The sequence below is a fragment of the Gallus gallus genome, chromosome 9 (assembly GCF_016699485.2).
Source record: "Gallus gallus isolate bGalGal1 chromosome 9, bGalGal1.mat.broiler.GRCg7b, whole genome shotgun sequence".
Classification (NCBI taxonomy): domain Eukaryota; kingdom Metazoa; phylum Chordata; class Aves; order Galliformes; family Phasianidae; genus Gallus; species Gallus gallus.
Window position 1 is genome coordinate 8,522,465 of NC_052540.1, and position 16,912 is coordinate 8,539,376.

The window sequence follows — 16,912 nt, forward strand, 5'->3', positions numbered from 1 at the left end:
CTATTAAAGACATTGTGCCTTGGTTTTAAAAAACCAGTTAAAAAACAAAACCAGAAGCATGCAATTCCCTTTTTTTTTTTTTTTTTTTTCCCTTTTCTGTGTGTATTTATGTTTAACTCAGGGGAAGAATTTTATAATATTCTTAAAGGAAAAATAGAAATAAAAATGGCATGGATTCATGAAAGCATGGGTTTATATATAGGCATTCTCTGTAAATGTACCATTCTGTACTCCAGGTAGAACAACCTTCTCTGTCTGCTCGTGCACATTTCAGTTACCTCCATGCACTCCCACTTGTCTTACCTTTTTTGTATATGAATGGAATGTATTGTACCATGTTTTCTGTTCTAACTGTGTGTGCCTGATGCATAAAACGACACAGATCAGCGAGGTTTTCCCCACCATCTGCACTGCCACAAGCCATCCAAGCTTTGTTCTCATGGTTGTTGCCATTTCACCTGAATCTTTCGATGTTTGTATAGCCTTATACAGTATATTGCACTTACTGTACCTGTATAGTATCTCGTCTGTATACTGTATGCACATAAATATGTATATTCACTCATGTATGTATGTATAGTATGTTTATATACCTATGTATATGTATGTGTGTTTGTTCATAATCTTTCACTAGAAATGTGTGGCTATTCATGTACATCCTGTGTATGCCAAATATGGAGACGTATGAATGCCAGCACCCACTTTTGATAACTTACTTTTATTCTCATTTTGTCTCGTTAAACAATGAAAATAAAAATGTCATGTATTTTAAATGAGATCCTTAAAAGATTATTATTTTTACTAATTTAAACTTTCCAGCTCTTCAGTAAATAATAATAATTATAATGTATATATATATATATTTAACAGAACCAAAATTGCAAAGATACTTGTATTTTTCATGACAGCTTTTTATGGTTGAAAACTATTGGGTAACAGCCCACGCTCTGTAGGCATGATTCACTGTATATTATGCCAGCCAGGTGTCCCTCAGTTTAGAAATGCCCTTACCCAGTTGGGCTCCCATGCAGCAAATCCCAACTCTGTACACAAGGAGGACTTGCACATATAAATACTGGATAGCGAAGGGCCTTACTCAGCCTGTAAAGAAAAGTGTGTCCAGTGCAGGTGAGCTCTCGGAGCAGCTTTCAGTACCGTACTTAATGAAACAATTTTATAGTTACGTTTTGGAAAAGGTTTGTCAGCTATGGTTTCAAACTGCCTTTTATGCTTTTGCAGTAACATACAATGCCAATTGATTAGGCATTTATTGAAACAGCTAACGATCACTTACTGGCCCTTTACTGAATCAGCACACAACTGAATACAGGCGAGGTTAACTTGCCTTGAGCCAGAAGGGCATTTACATCCCTTTAAATCAACGGGACGATTTATACATATTTTCCAGTTGAGTGTGTATTTGTTCTTCACTGAATTGGAGCTTCAATGACAGTCGTGTATGTTTCTGTCTGAGGCCTGGGAGTGATAAATTCACTTCCTTTAGCGTTAATCTTATCATCGTATTATCTTGTCCAGCCAGACCAGCCTCCATGCGTAGTACATTACTGCAGCAGAGTGGCAGCAGCTACTCAGAAAAAAAAGCCTTAGAGGACAGATCTTTATGCAGGAAATAGTATGGAATTTGTAGCGTGACAGAGTCACTGTTATGAAGAACCTTCACCCCAAACAAAATTGTGTCATAGAAAATCCTTTCCATTTTTTTCTATTCACTTACAAGGTTAAATTCTGACCTCACTCACGTCAAGAGCAAATTCCCATTTCACTCATAAACTGCAACTGGAATGCCCAAGGAATGCTTTTTCTCAATAAAAAATAGGATGGGGAAAGGATACATTCCATTAGGCGAGCTTTGTGTGCATGGTCCAGCAGGCCAGTCTTAAGTAATTAACAGTCTCTTGGGTCACGTTGGCCCATCTCTTTTTCACAGTCTGAAAAAGAACAATTAGTATCTGGGCTTCATAATAACTATTGTATAATTTACATCTGGGTCACAACAGAAAAGAGTAAAAATGAGAAAAGACAATGGCAACACTATTATTTAAAAAATAATAATAAATTATGGCTCTTGCTTGATTTCTGCACCAAACTTTACAACACAAACCAGAGCAAAACAGCAGGTTTTTGCCGGTTGGCAATTTGTTCACTTATGTTATGAGGAATATGTGTGTGTAGTTTAACACGGATTAGAATGTTTGGTGCTTAACCTATGGCTGTTTTAAGCCATTCCTTACAAGATGGGTGGTTAAATTTCCTGGGGAGACCTGAGCTGGAGTTCAACCCAAGCTGCTGCCGTCAGCTGGAGCCACTTCTGCCTGATGGCTCACAGGTTCACGCAAATGAAGCTGTGGGTCAGCACGCTGCTGTTCGAGGTTTACTCGATTGCAGTCTTCCCAGTGAATTAATGCTAAACCGGTGTCACGCTATATCAGCAAATGCCATCCAGCTGGAGATCACCTTTTAAACAGAAAGGCAGAAGTTACATCTGGCAACCACTGCACCTAGTGAATCCCACCTTCTAAAATCTTCATGTGCCAGTCTAAGTTTCTTACTTGTATTTTAGCTCCATCTGTAAATCATGATTAAATTAGATTTGGGTACTATATTATTTATCAGTTCCTCATATATATGAGATTGTATGATGTTGCTCTGAGGCTAGAGTAGATGTAGTATTGCTAGCAGGAAAGGCTCTCACATTTGGATTCTTTAGAAGCTGTCAATACAGTCTCTAAGTCCAGTATCTGTCAATTAACTATATTTCAAGCTGGGTTTAGTGTGCTTAGATCACTGAATACTAAACAAGAAGATCTGAAGGGAGCAGCCCTTTCAGAGCTGAAGCATTCTCCCTTAATACATCATTTTGTTTTTTTCTTTTTTTAAAATACATTTTAAATGATTCTTATGACCATTTTCTTGAAAATACAAGAAAATACAAAGACTCAGTGGCTTAGCTGAAAAATTGGTGAAGTTCTTCAACTGTCACAGCAATCAAGGTTAGTTGAATCTTCAGGTCAAATGCTGGCATCAGGAGGAAGGGTACTGAAGCTTGTGCATTTATTTCCGGCTTGTGTAAAATGATGGCCAATAAAGTGGGGAAACTGATTGATTTTGTGGTTTCTCCACGTTACATTTTTACATCATTAGACTAGGTCACTGTGCCCACTTTCTCTTAGTTCTTCAAGTGTTGGTATTGTTCCCACTCATTTTCTTTATTCCTAGTTCAATTTTTCTGTCTTTCTTGGTCACCAGTGGATGATAAGAAACAATGACCTAGAGCTTGTATTCTGCTGCCTTCAGCTCCCTTCTACACAAGAGCTTTGCGATCTGCAAGGGTTGGATCTTGAAGAGATAAGAATCTTGCCCACCAGCTGCTTTCCGTGCTCCATGCCATATCTTACCTCAGAGGAGGAGGCTTTTCATCTCAGCATGAGATTTAAAACATGACCATTTTTCAAAACTGCCATGATTGAGAGCAAGAGACACTAATTTCAGGTGTTTTGTACTGTGGACATGCTTGGTCATAGGCTGGGCTGGCTACAGTAGTCATGGAGGTCACTGCTTCAAACCATCCTGCTATTTTAAGACTGGTAGATGTGCAGTTAGAGTGCACATGTTGGAGTAGCAACTCTCAGCAAGAGGGAGAGGTGGGGAGACAGGGTTAGCAACCTGTGAATGAAATCTGGGACTGTAAAGTGTTACACTGTGGTGCTGTTAGCGCCAGATCTCTGTACCACTGAACTCTCACAAAGACCAGGTATTCTGTCCTTTGTGCCTCCTGTGATTGACCTAATACAATATTGAATTTTCCTTTCTATTTTGCAGTGAACGAGAGGATGTGTCATGGTGGGTAGCTTGAGTTCTATGTTTATTGCTTAGCAAAGGCATACATTAAGCTTTGATTTTTCATAAGTAATCTCAATAGAAATGCACTTTGTGATGATCCACTGCATAAATGAGATGCATGAGACAACTTTACACAATATATCCAGTATGAGTTGCTCTACAGCCTTTTACTTTAAACATACCAGCATTTACAGGATGTGTACCCAATAGCAAATCAAGCAGTACATTTCAGACAGTTGTTTGACGTAAAAAATATTAACTTAGATGAGAAGGGTAGAGGTTTACAAATATGTTACTAATGCAGGGTCAGGAAGATCTGTAGTGAGACTGTCAGCATGAAAACAAGCTGCAGGATGGTGAATTTATCCTTTAAGGTTTTCTTTATTGATAGCCTCAGCAATAATCTGAGGGTAGCCAGAAAACTTGAGGCATAGGTGTGTGTGCAATGCTGGTTCTGTGCAAAGTAGCTGCGGCATTTAGTAACTGTAAGCAATGAATTGTGCGACAGGAGGTCTGGAGTCAGAGGTGCTGATGGTTTACTAACTATTTGCTAATTTAATTTTTAGGTCAGCGTTAATTGTTCATAATCTGGAATCGTTGGGAATTCTTGGAGTTTCAAGATTCTTGTTAACTGCTTTTAAGTAGTGGATTAGTCAGAGCACAGAGCGCAATGTGATAAGTCTTTTAGCAAGTCCTGTATTCAGGAAAGGTGCTCAGACTTCTCTTAGGATATTGCACCGTATAATTACAGCAGCTGCATGAAGGGGTAGAACAGTTTTTACAGGGAGTGTTGTTTTGTTTTGTGTTGTTCTTCTATAGTGGTGTCGCTTGTAAGAAAACATATCCCCAGAAGTTTGGAAATACAGAATAATGGAAATCAAAACATTAAACTCAGCAACTCCAAATGTTAAAATGCGCTGCGTATGCGGTTTTAGAAGTTGAAACATCAGGTGTCAGTGAAATCCTTTCAATATGCGGTGGAAGATTACAAATATTTTGTTAAAACTGTTGTGCGAATGGAATTCTTTCCCAACCCTTAAAAATATTATCACCTGGATCTGGGAACTGAGATGCCGGCAACTGCGTGATAACACCTACATTATTTCTGCCACAATGACAGGTTGGCTGGCAAATGTTCACTTCCAGATCTGTGCCAGTAGCATTAGAGGTGTTTTGTACAAACAGAAAATTGGCTTTTAGTGGCTTGCATTGAATTAGAAATATAAAGGGGAAAATTCTTGAGAAAGCTGGAAATGCATGTGTTCTTCCACTTCTGCTGTGTTATGTGTGGCAATTAGAAATGTACTGCTAGCAAAGTTTATAAAAACGTATGCTTAGTACAGGCCATCAGTATGTGCTTCTATGCCTTTTTGGTTCATACTCCTCCCAGTTCAAGGAAAAAATGAAAATTTCCTTGTGTGTCCTAAACAGAAGGATTTGTGAGGGAAGCGGGAGGGCTGTGCTTGTGATGTGGGTATGGGAATGCAGAGGGCTCACTGCGCTGCGGCCGCGGGTTTGGAGGACACCTTTAGAAAACACCTGAACGCTTCCGGAGGCAAATTTGCAACTGTGTGCTCAGCTGTCCTGGGAGCATTGCCATGCACTGACTGCATGGCAAGTGTCTGCTTTCACAGCTCACCTTGCACGTGCTACGTGTTCCTGAACGTGCTGTTACTTTTAATCACCTCTGTATTAATAACCAATTGTTGTTTTGAATTTAGCAATAATGGGAGAGCTGGGTAGCAGTACAGAGCTGTGTGAATGACTACCTGGTCCGAGTCAAATTACACCTTTTTTTGACAATATTGTTCCGGAGGAATGGTGGCAGATGTAGCCTGTAGCTTTACACTCACTTCCCAGCTTTTACAGCCACTGGACGTAACGACGTTTAATTGCAGTGCAGCGGTTGTAGCTAACAGTTAGCAACAGAAACCTTGTCATTTTCCAAGTGCTTTTCAGAAGGCTTTTAAAAACATTTGGGTGGTGGGGAGGGTTACTATTTGTTTGAACAAACTGTAGTCAAGTTCTTTGACCCATGGAGTTGGCGGGCACACTCCTGCTGGCTTCAGATGGGAAAAGATCTCGGTGCCCAGAGCCTTTGAAACCTGATTCCTGCTGAACTCTTATATTGGACAACTCCCATTTTGTGAAGGCATGCTAAAAGGATCTCCACGTCGAGCTAAGACTGTCAGAGAACACATCATGAGCTAACTCTTGCTACTTAGCTTAGCCCTCTGCCATCTGCAGCCATGGCATACAGCTGCCTCCTAGGAGCCACCCTCCGGAGTGGAAGCACCTTGGAGACACCTCCCGGCCAGCTGGCTGGGACCCATGTGCGTGAGAGAAGGCACCACCGAGTGTTTCAGTGGGAAAGAGAGTTTGGAAGCTCCTGTATGAGCACAGGCAAGAGGGAAGAGGGAGGCAGTATCTTTTCCTCCCAGAGGATGGTAAGTGGCTTTCAGAAAGCCTTTTTGTTTTACTTGTAGCCTGCCCAAACAATCCAGCATGCTTGGCTCTGCTGAGTGATGGGTAGCACTGCTCACAGCTTGCACTGCTCATGGATCACGTTGTTTACAGATGCAGGAGGCATTGCTACTAATCTCCAAACGTCGATGACGTTTTTATTTCATTATAGTTTGAGTTGCTTTAAGATCACTTTGTTACAGCCTCACATCAGCTGTTGGGCTTTCATTTTATTTATGATATGCTGTTGTCATGAAGAAAAGAGTGTTTGAACAACATCCATGACTACATGTGTGAGGTGTGGTGTTCCTCATCCTTTGTGTAAATGAGATCAGCCCCTCTGCCTGTCCTATAGCAGAGAGAGGACACTCATAAGGACCAGAAGAGAGCAGCATCTTCCTCAGCCCCACAACATGTAGTTTCAGCAAAGTAAGTGGGAATGTATGGCACTAGGAAAAAAAATTATGGAAGCACCACTGAATCATGGGACTCTCTTATTGCTTCTGATTTAAGTTCCAAAAAGACAGCAGCATTAAAAAAAGGCAAACCAAGAACTTGACAGCCAAGATGTCACACAGAAAGCATGGGTTATGGCATTGCCTAAGCCCTCATGCAGTGATCCATGCTTATTTTTTGGTCATTAGAAGTTCATATGCAATAAAAGAAAACGCTCAGAGAAGTTCCAGAGCAGAAAATATTGGGTGGTCAATGCAAATATTAGAAAAGTTTAATCGAAAATTGATGAAAATGGACAACACTTTTGAACTTTATGGCCAGTATACTCTCCTCCCCCACGGGATTTTTAGCAGCACATATTTTTGTAGGCACTCTCGTGGAACTGTATTGCACCTTTCAATGAAACATTTCCTGAAACGCTTCTCAGGACTGTGAATTGGCATGGATTTATCCAACCCACACTTCACCCTTACGGCCTGGCTTCAGAGATTGTTCACTGTGTTTTCAATCTGGCTCCCACGTTTTTCTTTTCACAGCTCTCGTATTTTTCATTTGGAAAGGCTTTACAATGTAGGATTGTTTGTTTGTATATATCATAAAGATTCTGCTTTATTCTTCTTCAGTAGCATGCATGTGTCCGGCAGCTCACAAAGACCTGCTTGTGGTGTTGTGGTGCATTGGGTCCTATTGATGAAGTCCAGTTCCTGAAGGGCCAGGATGTCCTGTCTGCCATTTTAAATGGTTGCCAACAAAAAGACGCAAGATGTTTACGTTGTTACTGCAGCCAAGAGGTTTAGAAAGTCACATCCATCAGTAGCTGCTCAATAATGTTTTCTTCTCTTTTTTTCTGTTCAGAACAAATCTGTTGTGCTTTGCTAAGAGCTGGGAAAGAGCTATGTTAATTTACATTTGTGTTTCTTCCTTTAAATATCCCTACTTTGAGTGCTTTTGTGCAGGAGCCATGCAGCGCCCAAGGCCAGGCAGAGCCCATACCAGGGCAACAGAAATGGGAACACTTCTCTGCAGTGACTGCAGAGAATAGCAGCAGGATTGTGTTTCCCAAAGCCTCCTCTGGATTTTCTCCAGGACTATGGACTTTTCTCAGTAAATTTGGATGTGGTAGAGAGCTATGGAGTGTGCTGACCTCTGGTTAGAGGACCTGTCCTTCAAGAGCAATTCAACTGTAGTTGTCCTGCCCATCAGAGTTCTCCCCAAGACTCCTGGGGGCACCTACACACAAATATACACCAGTCCCACTTTGCAATGGAGGGAATTTGTTCAGCTGATTTGTCTCAGACCTTCATAAAGCACTGAAACACTCACCAGTAGTGACCTTTCGGGCTCTGCCTTTCACTCAGACAGATTTTCTTAGACATAACATTTTGCATATTACTTTGAGAATGTTGAAGTTGCCAGAGTTACTGTTTTTTCTTAGTTGAAAGATGGTTTTATAATGTGACTTCTTATTCTGAGGCACTGCCAGAATAAAATCTGAGGGTATTCAACAGATCATAATAAGGTTCACTGCTAATATTTTGAGAATAAAAATATTACAAATAGGGCATATAGGAGAAGTAAGGTGACAACACATTGATCTCTCGTAGGCTGATGAATAAAACTGTGTAGAAGAACCCAGTTTTGCATAGTGGAAGAGGTTTTTTGCTTTTTTATAGTGGATGTTCAATTTTGGGACTTTAGGATCCTTCAGGAACAGGGTGGCCATATAGCTGTGTAGTATTAGGAATGCTCTACTTCTTTACAGTAACTTGTAACCATTATTTTTTTGTGTCCCTCGCATTGAATATATCCCTTGTAGAAATGAAAGGAGGGAGAAGTATGAGAAGAATTAGTTCTGGCCCAAAGTGAGAGCTCCATTGATTCAGCAGCCACAGAAAGGATTAGGTCTAAGTCCCGGTGCTAAGCATTGGCTTCAAACACCTCAACAGCCCTGCAGAAGCCATCGCAGGTTACTGTGGGATTAAAAAAGCTCTGCTGAGTGTTGTGCTGGCCTGGGAGCCCCACTGCCCATAGTTTGTGTAGGACTCGCTGAAAATGGAGATCACGCAGTTGGAGATTTTGTGTTAGCAACAATTATTGTCATGATTCTCTTTTAGGTCCCTCTTGCTCTTGCTCAAAGCTATTTTGCTGCATATTAATGCTAGAGTAGGGCAAAAATACCAAAAAGAAAGCCAGGAACATTTGTTCTCCCTTTTAAACCTTTTTCCCTTATACCTTAAACACAGCAACAGCCAATGTGCTCACTTAGTCCATTTTGGCAAATGATTTTCCATGTCTCCTTTCTGCACTTCATGCCACACACACATTTTCTGAGCGTAGTGATGGGAAAGGAACGTGCTCTGCGGGAAGGTGCTGTGTGAGGAACAGCCCTCAAACAGACATAGTGTTTAAACCATCACAAGTAGTGTTAAAAAACCTGTGTCCTGGAAAGGGGAAATGCTTGAATTCTTCATGGTAAAGGACTCTCTAACTGCTTCACAATATGGTGGACAGTATAAAAAGGGATTCTGGAGCTGTCTACACTTAGGTTTATTTTAGGGGCTGTTTTGCAGGGGGTGCAGAGTGTCTGTGTAACTGATACATTCTGCAGCACCTTTTCTATCTTTGTGAAGTTGCAATTGGTATTTCAGAGCTTAGCGTGTCAAAATCGCGCTTCAGTCCCCTTGAATCCCATGAAGTGGAATAGCTACCAGAAGATGCTGTGCTGGCTCCGGCATCGCGTGGTGTGATGGTGAGGATGTGGATGGTGTGGCCAAGGCACACTCCCTTGGATGTGCTGCGGGCGGTGTCGATGTGTGGCCATAGGCTGCCTGGGCTTGGTGCCAGTGTGGGCTGTTTGCTCACAAGATGGTCATAAAAAGGAAAGCGCTCCCCATGCTTGTAAGGGGACACCTGCACTCACGCACGGCTGCCTTTGAGTTCAGCCCAGAAGTTGGTGTGCTGCCGTGTGTTGTTGATGTGTTCCTTAATGAATTGTGTGCAGACTGCGTTGTCCTTTCCTGACCCACATAGGAGAACCCAGCCAAAATGAAGACACTGCTGCGTAAGTAGTAACGCGTCACTGATGAATAGCATGGCAGGAAAACTGCCTTTGTTAGAGCCTTATCCATGGCCCATGGAGTCACCAGGAGCGGGAGGAGAGAGTACTGCCACTGGGACGAGTTGGGGACCAGGCCAAAGAGACAACCAAAGGGAGAAGGTCCTGGGTTGGGGCAGGTGACCTGCTTCATACCTGCACTGTGTTAAACCTCTCCTGAGGATAAAGTGAGCATTGGATTAGAAAGAGAGGCATGGTAGGCTTCCTGAAGATGTTTGGTTCAGCTGTAAGGAGGGTGCGTGCACTACTGATAAATTACCCACATAACTGTAAATTCATAAGAACGTTTGAGAGCAAAACACATATTGTGATCTACTCAGAGACCTATTTAATGTATAACACAAGGTAAGCATATTTTTGTTTCAGTATAAAGAAAGGATATTTTATCTAAAATTCTTTTATCCTGTATCAGCCATTAAAAACCATTTGTTACACCAGTTTGTAAAAAAAAAATGACTTTTCTGTACTCTGTTTATTTTTCTGTTTGCATTCTTTATTACTTTTTTTGTTAGGTTTTCTCATATTTATTCTTTTAGTTTTACTTCCTGCTATGATTCTGAACATTATCCATGTATCCAGAGCAGCTAACTGCACTTCAAGCTGACAGCAACTACAGAGGTCAATGGCAGTTTCTTTGCTGGCTTGTAGGAAGACCATTCCCCAGTGCAAGGAGCTCAGTGCATGCCCACATTTAGCATTTTGATATTTTTGAATGAAATGCAGACGCCTTATTGAATACTACTAATAAAAACATGTTTCCTTCTTGAATCATAAAATGCTGCCAAAGCACTAGTGTACATGTGCATTTGCATGGCAAGATTAAAAATGTACTTGGGCAGCCCCTGCAAGTGCACGGCATGCATTTATTTAAAAATTTATGACCAGTGGGGAAAATAGATTTTGAGAGATTTTAAGAAATCACTCCAGATTTGCAGATTATGTGCTCAGATGTGCTCTCTGGTTTGCAGGTATGCGATGTGTGATCCAAGTATGATAAGCTCTTTCAAGAGAGTTTAGTATTTGGGATTTCAGTGTGAAGCATTTGAAGGCACACACATTTTCCAGTCACGTGAGCACCCTGCTTAACTCAAATGAAGCCACTTTCTCAGGCTTTGGCGGGGCTGTGACATATACTTACAACTAAACATATGCTAACCTCCTTTTTTGGATCAGGATCCTGTTTTGAAATATTCTACATGTGTGAAGACATGGAGCTTCTAAACAGTTGAAGCCTTCTAGTAAATGAAATATCATCATAGAGAAGGATAGGTTAATCCATATAATTCTCATGGAGTTCATTAAATCATTTAAAAAAAACAACTAAACACAGGGTTATATTTAGCTTGATACTCAGAAGTGTTAGTAGCATGCTTTTAAAGTGACAGATTGGATTTGGAAAGCAATATAAAACATGGGCTTGAGTGTACAGAATTTTTTATTTCTACAACTTAAGGACATTGTTAAGATCCATGTGCATTTTTAAGATCTTTTCCATCATTTAAAATTCAACTAGAGCTAGTGTGCCAAAAACATTCATCTTTATTAGCTTTCAGTGCTCTGGAGAAGTTAAAAAGGGGACTGTTTATTACCCATATTTTTCTTTAGAGTAGTAGCAAGAAGTGAAGACTGACTTTGTTTCTTTTGTTGGCATAGAGATTTTTTGTTCTGAGACAAATGGGAGTATTTCAAGAGTGATGTTAACCTTGCAAAGAAACGACATCTTCAATCTATAGCTAAATAGTTATTTGTATACTTTCTTTTTCTTCTTTTTCCTTTCTTCCTCTCTTTTTCTCCCCCTAACAGGTGACATGTATGCAGTGGTTGCAAGGGGACCATACAATGCTGGATATGATTGAGAAAAAACGTTGCCTCTGCAAAGAAATAAAAGCTCGACAGAAATCAGAGAAAGGACTCTGCAAACAGGACAGCATGCCTATTTTGCCGAGTTGGAAAAAGAACACCGGGACCAAGAAATATAGCCCTCCTCCTTATTCCAAACAACAAACTGTTTTCTGGGACACTGCAATCTGAGAGGTGTGTGGAGGATGCTCTCCCCACCACGTTGCACCATGTACAGGTAGCCAGCTTTCTTAATGAGGCAAAGGCTCTTCTAACTAAGACTTACCTGCAGGTGATGAACTTCCTAGGAAAAAAACACACCCGTACAGTGCTCATCTGTCAATCAAAAGAAAGTTCTAAGTTTCCAACTGGATTAAGGCATATATATTTATCCAGGATTTTTTTGGATCCAGAAGATATTAGAATGTAAATATTTTGCCAATATATTGAAAACACCCAAACTAATAACACTGCTGAAATATATATATATATATATTCAAAAATTTATGAAGAATTTTACTATATAATGTTACTGTTATATGGTTTTATTAACTATTTTCTATGTGGTATTCTAATGTTCCCTCTCGACCCCCACCACCATTTTATTTCTCTTACCTGCCTAGATTTGGCCTCTGTACAAAAGCATGTGGTTGTACATTATATTTAACAGGACAATGTACAAAACAACTCGGTGCTAGGGCTGTAGAAGTTACCTAGAGTTGTGCTTGTTAGACGTCCTTAGCTTTTTTGGAGGGAGGGCTGGACAAGGGAGAGAGTTTTGGTGTGAAACAGCAGAACTGCAGGCCATGCAAATGGGAGTGCTCAATGTGGATGCCCAAGTTGCATTTACAACACAAATTGCTCTGCATCAGTTTTCTCACAAAGTTAATTCCATACATTGCCCTTGGTTTTATCCTAATCGGTTAATCTCCATCTATAACAACTTGCCAACAAGGGAAGCTAAATTTTCTGAAGAAAACCCCGAAACAGAAACTCCTCCCCAAGACATCCAGCTGGCTAGCGGAGACCATGGTTCACTGTGACTGAGCGATGTACAGCCCGTGGCGAGGAGCCCGCTCGTTAGCAGGTTATAGCTGTGGCATTGCAGCCATGGCTCCTGTCTGCATTTGTCTTTGGTCCAGAAAAGAAGGGTGAAAAACCTGTTTACATGTTTATTAGTTTTAAATCCAGCAGCATGTCCTGTGTCAGATTATCGTGTGTTACCTATGGAGGTTGGCATTCAGCCCCCCTGATGGCCGGTACAGAAATCTCCCTCGATATCTCATGGGTTAGAAGCAGAGGCCATGTAACATGTTCTGCCACGTTGGCCGTGTCATCTTCCTGGCTGCCTCTGAAATTGGCTTAGAGTCCTGTATGATATTACACACATTTTGACAGAATATTATGTCATGACCAAAGAATTATGACCTCCTGGTTTTAACGGGAGAAAGAAATGGTTTAAGTTGATAATGAGGGTGAAATCCATGCGGTGAAATATCTTCCAGAAGAAGCTGTTGAGAACGAGGGAAGCTTGTACTGCTGTGGAGTGGGAAAAAAAAAATGACCTATGGCATATATTTTGTATATTTAAATTTCTATGTGTCTGAAATTTGGTAGCACAAAATTCTTCTTTAAAACAATCATTTTAGTATTATATTCTGTGAGAAGAAAAGTTGTGTTGTTTAAAACTTCTTGTTATATCGGCTTTTCTTTGAAATTCTATTGACAGCATTGCCACAGCTGTAATTGCTGATCAAAAAACCAAAAATAACAAATTTTAGAAGGTTTTTGTAATCTATATTGCTAAAGTTTGAGTTTGAGTAATGCTTTATCGGTAGCAGTTTCTTTTCAGCCTCTGAAATAAAGTTTTTAAATATTTTATAACTAACTAATGTATATTTTGATGTCCAAACTGAGATTTCTGTAAAAGATAAAGTGTGTGTTTATATGTGTGTATGTATATTAGCATTATTGTGTATGTATATATGCATATGTATACACACATATATATGTATATATGCATGTATCTCTCTATATACTCATAGATGTGTGCATTAAATATTTGTATGTTAAGGATATACCGTGACAGGAATGGGTACACAATTGAAATGCAGATTTAAAGACCCCCTCACAGCCCAAATGGCAGAAGAAGTAGAAAACTCCAGAGGCTGTGAAGGAATCTTTGAATACATGTTACATCCGCTACACCAACTGTACATTCTGCTTATTCTCTTTTTTTTTTTAAAGAAAGAAAATGGCAGAAGAAAAACTCCAGAGATCTCACAAAGTTCCAGAATCTGCTGGCTAGAAGACGACTTGTTGGTTGTGAGAAATCTGTTGAGATAACAGGTTCATTGTTCAGAAAGCGTTTGTTCTTTGTCTTCCTTGTTAGGTGGCAAGAGAAGAACTTCTCATAACCATGCATGAAATACTCAGCTCAGCTCTTTCCCCATCTGCACTAAACCTGTGGTGACAAAACAAAACCGCCGTCTGGCAATGCTGTGACACCCACGAAGCGCTGGCTGTGCAGTCCCAACCTGTGGGTGAGCCGGGTGCTGCGCTGTCAGACCCTTTAAAGGACAGCTAACATGAAAAGAAGCAGTTCGGTACGGTGTACAGTAGCGTTTGTTCATACTGTGTCCTTTCCACATCGATGCGTAATAGGAATAACGATCAGGGAATTGAAGCATTCTTGTCACAGACTTGCTTGTACATTCAACCTGCCATAGAAGCCACCCTTTGTTTTGCTTTTATTGCTCAACACTATTTATGTTGTCCTTAAATAACTGCCCGTGTGCTTCCAGACCTCCATTGTATCCCATGGAAACAATGGCATTTTGTTTTAAAGTGCAACACTACGTGAAAAAGTAAAACAGAACTTAGCACTTACCTTCCAAGCACTTTAGAAATGTGGACCGAACCTCACGCTCGCGAGAATCGTTATACAGAGGAGGGGCTGAGGCTCAGGGTGAGGAGTTTCCCAAGGTCACGGACACAGCCAGGGCATGACAGACGTGGCCTGGTGTCCTGTGACGGCTGGCCCACCCCATCACTCACGTGGCGGTGCGTCGTACTGCCTGCTGCGTGCCGTCGGAACGCTGTTCAGATGTTCTCCACGTTACCTAATGTCTCAGCAGTTTCTGTGTCACAGGGTGAATGACAGTGCTTAGCTACGCGCGGTCATTAAAGCTGTAGTCTGTATAAATATGCAATCTGTATATACATACAGATCACATATATACACACACTTACGAAGACTGTATATATGAAATTGTTTGGTATGCACTTCTTTTGCTTTAAACTCCTGAAGTTAAACATTATTGTGTAGCAATTTGTGTAAAGTGCACTGTGATTTCAAGAAAGCACAGTAAAGTCACAGGTCTTGTTATTCTTGCACTAAAAATGTGTTTACGTATATTAGCCAATGTATGTCTACTTTATTGCTCCTTTTGACAAAGCAAATGGTATACAATGGTATGGGTTCTTTTTTGTTTGGGTTGTTTATTTATTTCTAAGTGGACAACGGCACTATGTTTTTAAATGACAGGGTTTTATATAAAATGAAATCATTCTGTGTTCATTCCAGTGTAATACATTTACCGATATCTTAAAATTGAATGTCATGTTGCTTTTCTTTCATATTTCATTAGAAATTGTCAGGTATGTGCCTGAGATTGTGTAGGAGTAAGGAGTAGCTAGAGGCTAACTGTAATAATATATTACTAGCCGTTTCTATATACACAGTATAAATACATATTAATTTTCTTTTCATTTTTGTACTTGATTTTTTTAGGTAAGATGTAATTAAATGTACTTTGATACTTCTGAAGTAATAAGATGTTGTTTGAAGATCAATTCTGCTTTCTTTAGTGCATTGACAATATTTTACAATAATTTAGTGCTTATTTATTTGTGCTCCGGTGTAATTATAATAAAAAGCAATAGTTTAAAATATTTGGCTGTTCATTTTCATTTGATGGTTTCAGTTTAAAGCTGGATTGTTCACTAGGAATTAGCCAGAGATTGCTTGGAAGAAAAGTCAAGTCACAGGTTTGTATTTATAGAATTCCCTAGGCACATTTGTAATCGCATCGTTTGTTGGAGGAAATGAACAAATTGCTTTAATAGGTTAAAATTTGCAAGTCGTGCCTAGCTGCATCTAATGCCACGACTGCCATCCTCAACTAAATCCTCGGGGTAAAATTTCTCTGTATAGCAACCAGAAGTTTGTTTTTTTAAGTACCTTTCAGAGTTTGGTAATGAAGATGGTCACATCAAAGACCCCTCTTCAAAGATCTTCCTGTGAGCAGAACGTACGCTGATGGAAGAGGGACCCATCTGCCATTCAAAAAGCTCTTAACAAATCTGTTCAAAAAGTCAGTGTAATTTTATGTGCTTCCAGCCAGAATCTTTACTTCCATCATGATGAAAAACCTACCAGCAGATGTCCTTCCAGCAGAATTTCATGGGGCAGTGGGGGAAAAGCTTCTTCTAATATGCTAAAAAGATACTACCCGTGTTTACATAGATCTGTATGTAGAACTGATCCAGTGGAAATCAACTGAAAAAAAATGCTTTCCAAGAGCTTCCATCCAGGAGCCACGTGCTTTCCCGAGGCACAGCCCCATTGTTCCCAACGACAACCCCTCTGTTAAGCCTTGCTGCCGACTTCTGCTCCTCTTCCTTGCTCCAGCCACTGCCACCAACGTTCAGAGTGACCCATCCTCCAAAGCAAACTCCAGCCTTCTGTGCCAGGCTCGTTACTTTGCAGAGATATCCTACAGGAATGACTAGAAATGAATGGAACAACATTTTGCAGGGAGTTTTTTTCCCAAAGACCTCCAGACTTGAAAGAGAAAAAAGAGAACGTCTGTCAGTTGAAGAGACAAACTGTGGTTTGTTCTGTTCAATGGGACATTTCATGATATGTAGCTTCCTAGCTCATGTCTAAAGACTTTCCAGCATGGCTCCCAACACCCACTCCCTCAACATGTCATGCGTGACCATTGCTGGAGACAGCAGCACCTGAAGGAATGAAAGGGAAGAACTGCCAAATGCAGCAGGAAGCACAAACTGTGGGAAAATCAGATTTTTTTTCCATTTTAGAATATGTTTATTGGCTCCCTTTGCCACTGCAGAGACACTTTCTAGGTGCTATTGTGTCTTAAACAGAAGACG

The 16,912-nt window shown here is 40.5% G+C and overlaps 1 protein-coding gene across 4 annotated transcripts in view; it reads left to right on the plus strand.

The window, feature by feature from the left end:
- The window catches only part of NYAP2 (neuronal tyrosine-phosphorylated phosphoinositide-3-kinase adaptor 2), a 156,239-nt gene extending 140,551 nt beyond the window's left edge, over positions 1 to 15,688 (plus strand). For 3 of the 4 annotated variants that reach the window (XM_422618.8, XM_046898619.1, XM_046898620.1), the window contains one exon: positions 11,699 to 15,688. In XM_422618.8, coding sequence (XP_422618.4) covers positions 11,699 to 11,926 — 228 coding nt within the window. In that variant the 3' untranslated portion in view covers positions 11,927 to 15,688. The remainder of the gene's footprint in view (positions 1 to 11,698) is intronic. The other variant, XM_046898618.1, reaches the window with a different exon arrangement.
- The last annotated feature ends 1,224 nt before the right edge of the window (positions 15,689 to 16,912 follow it).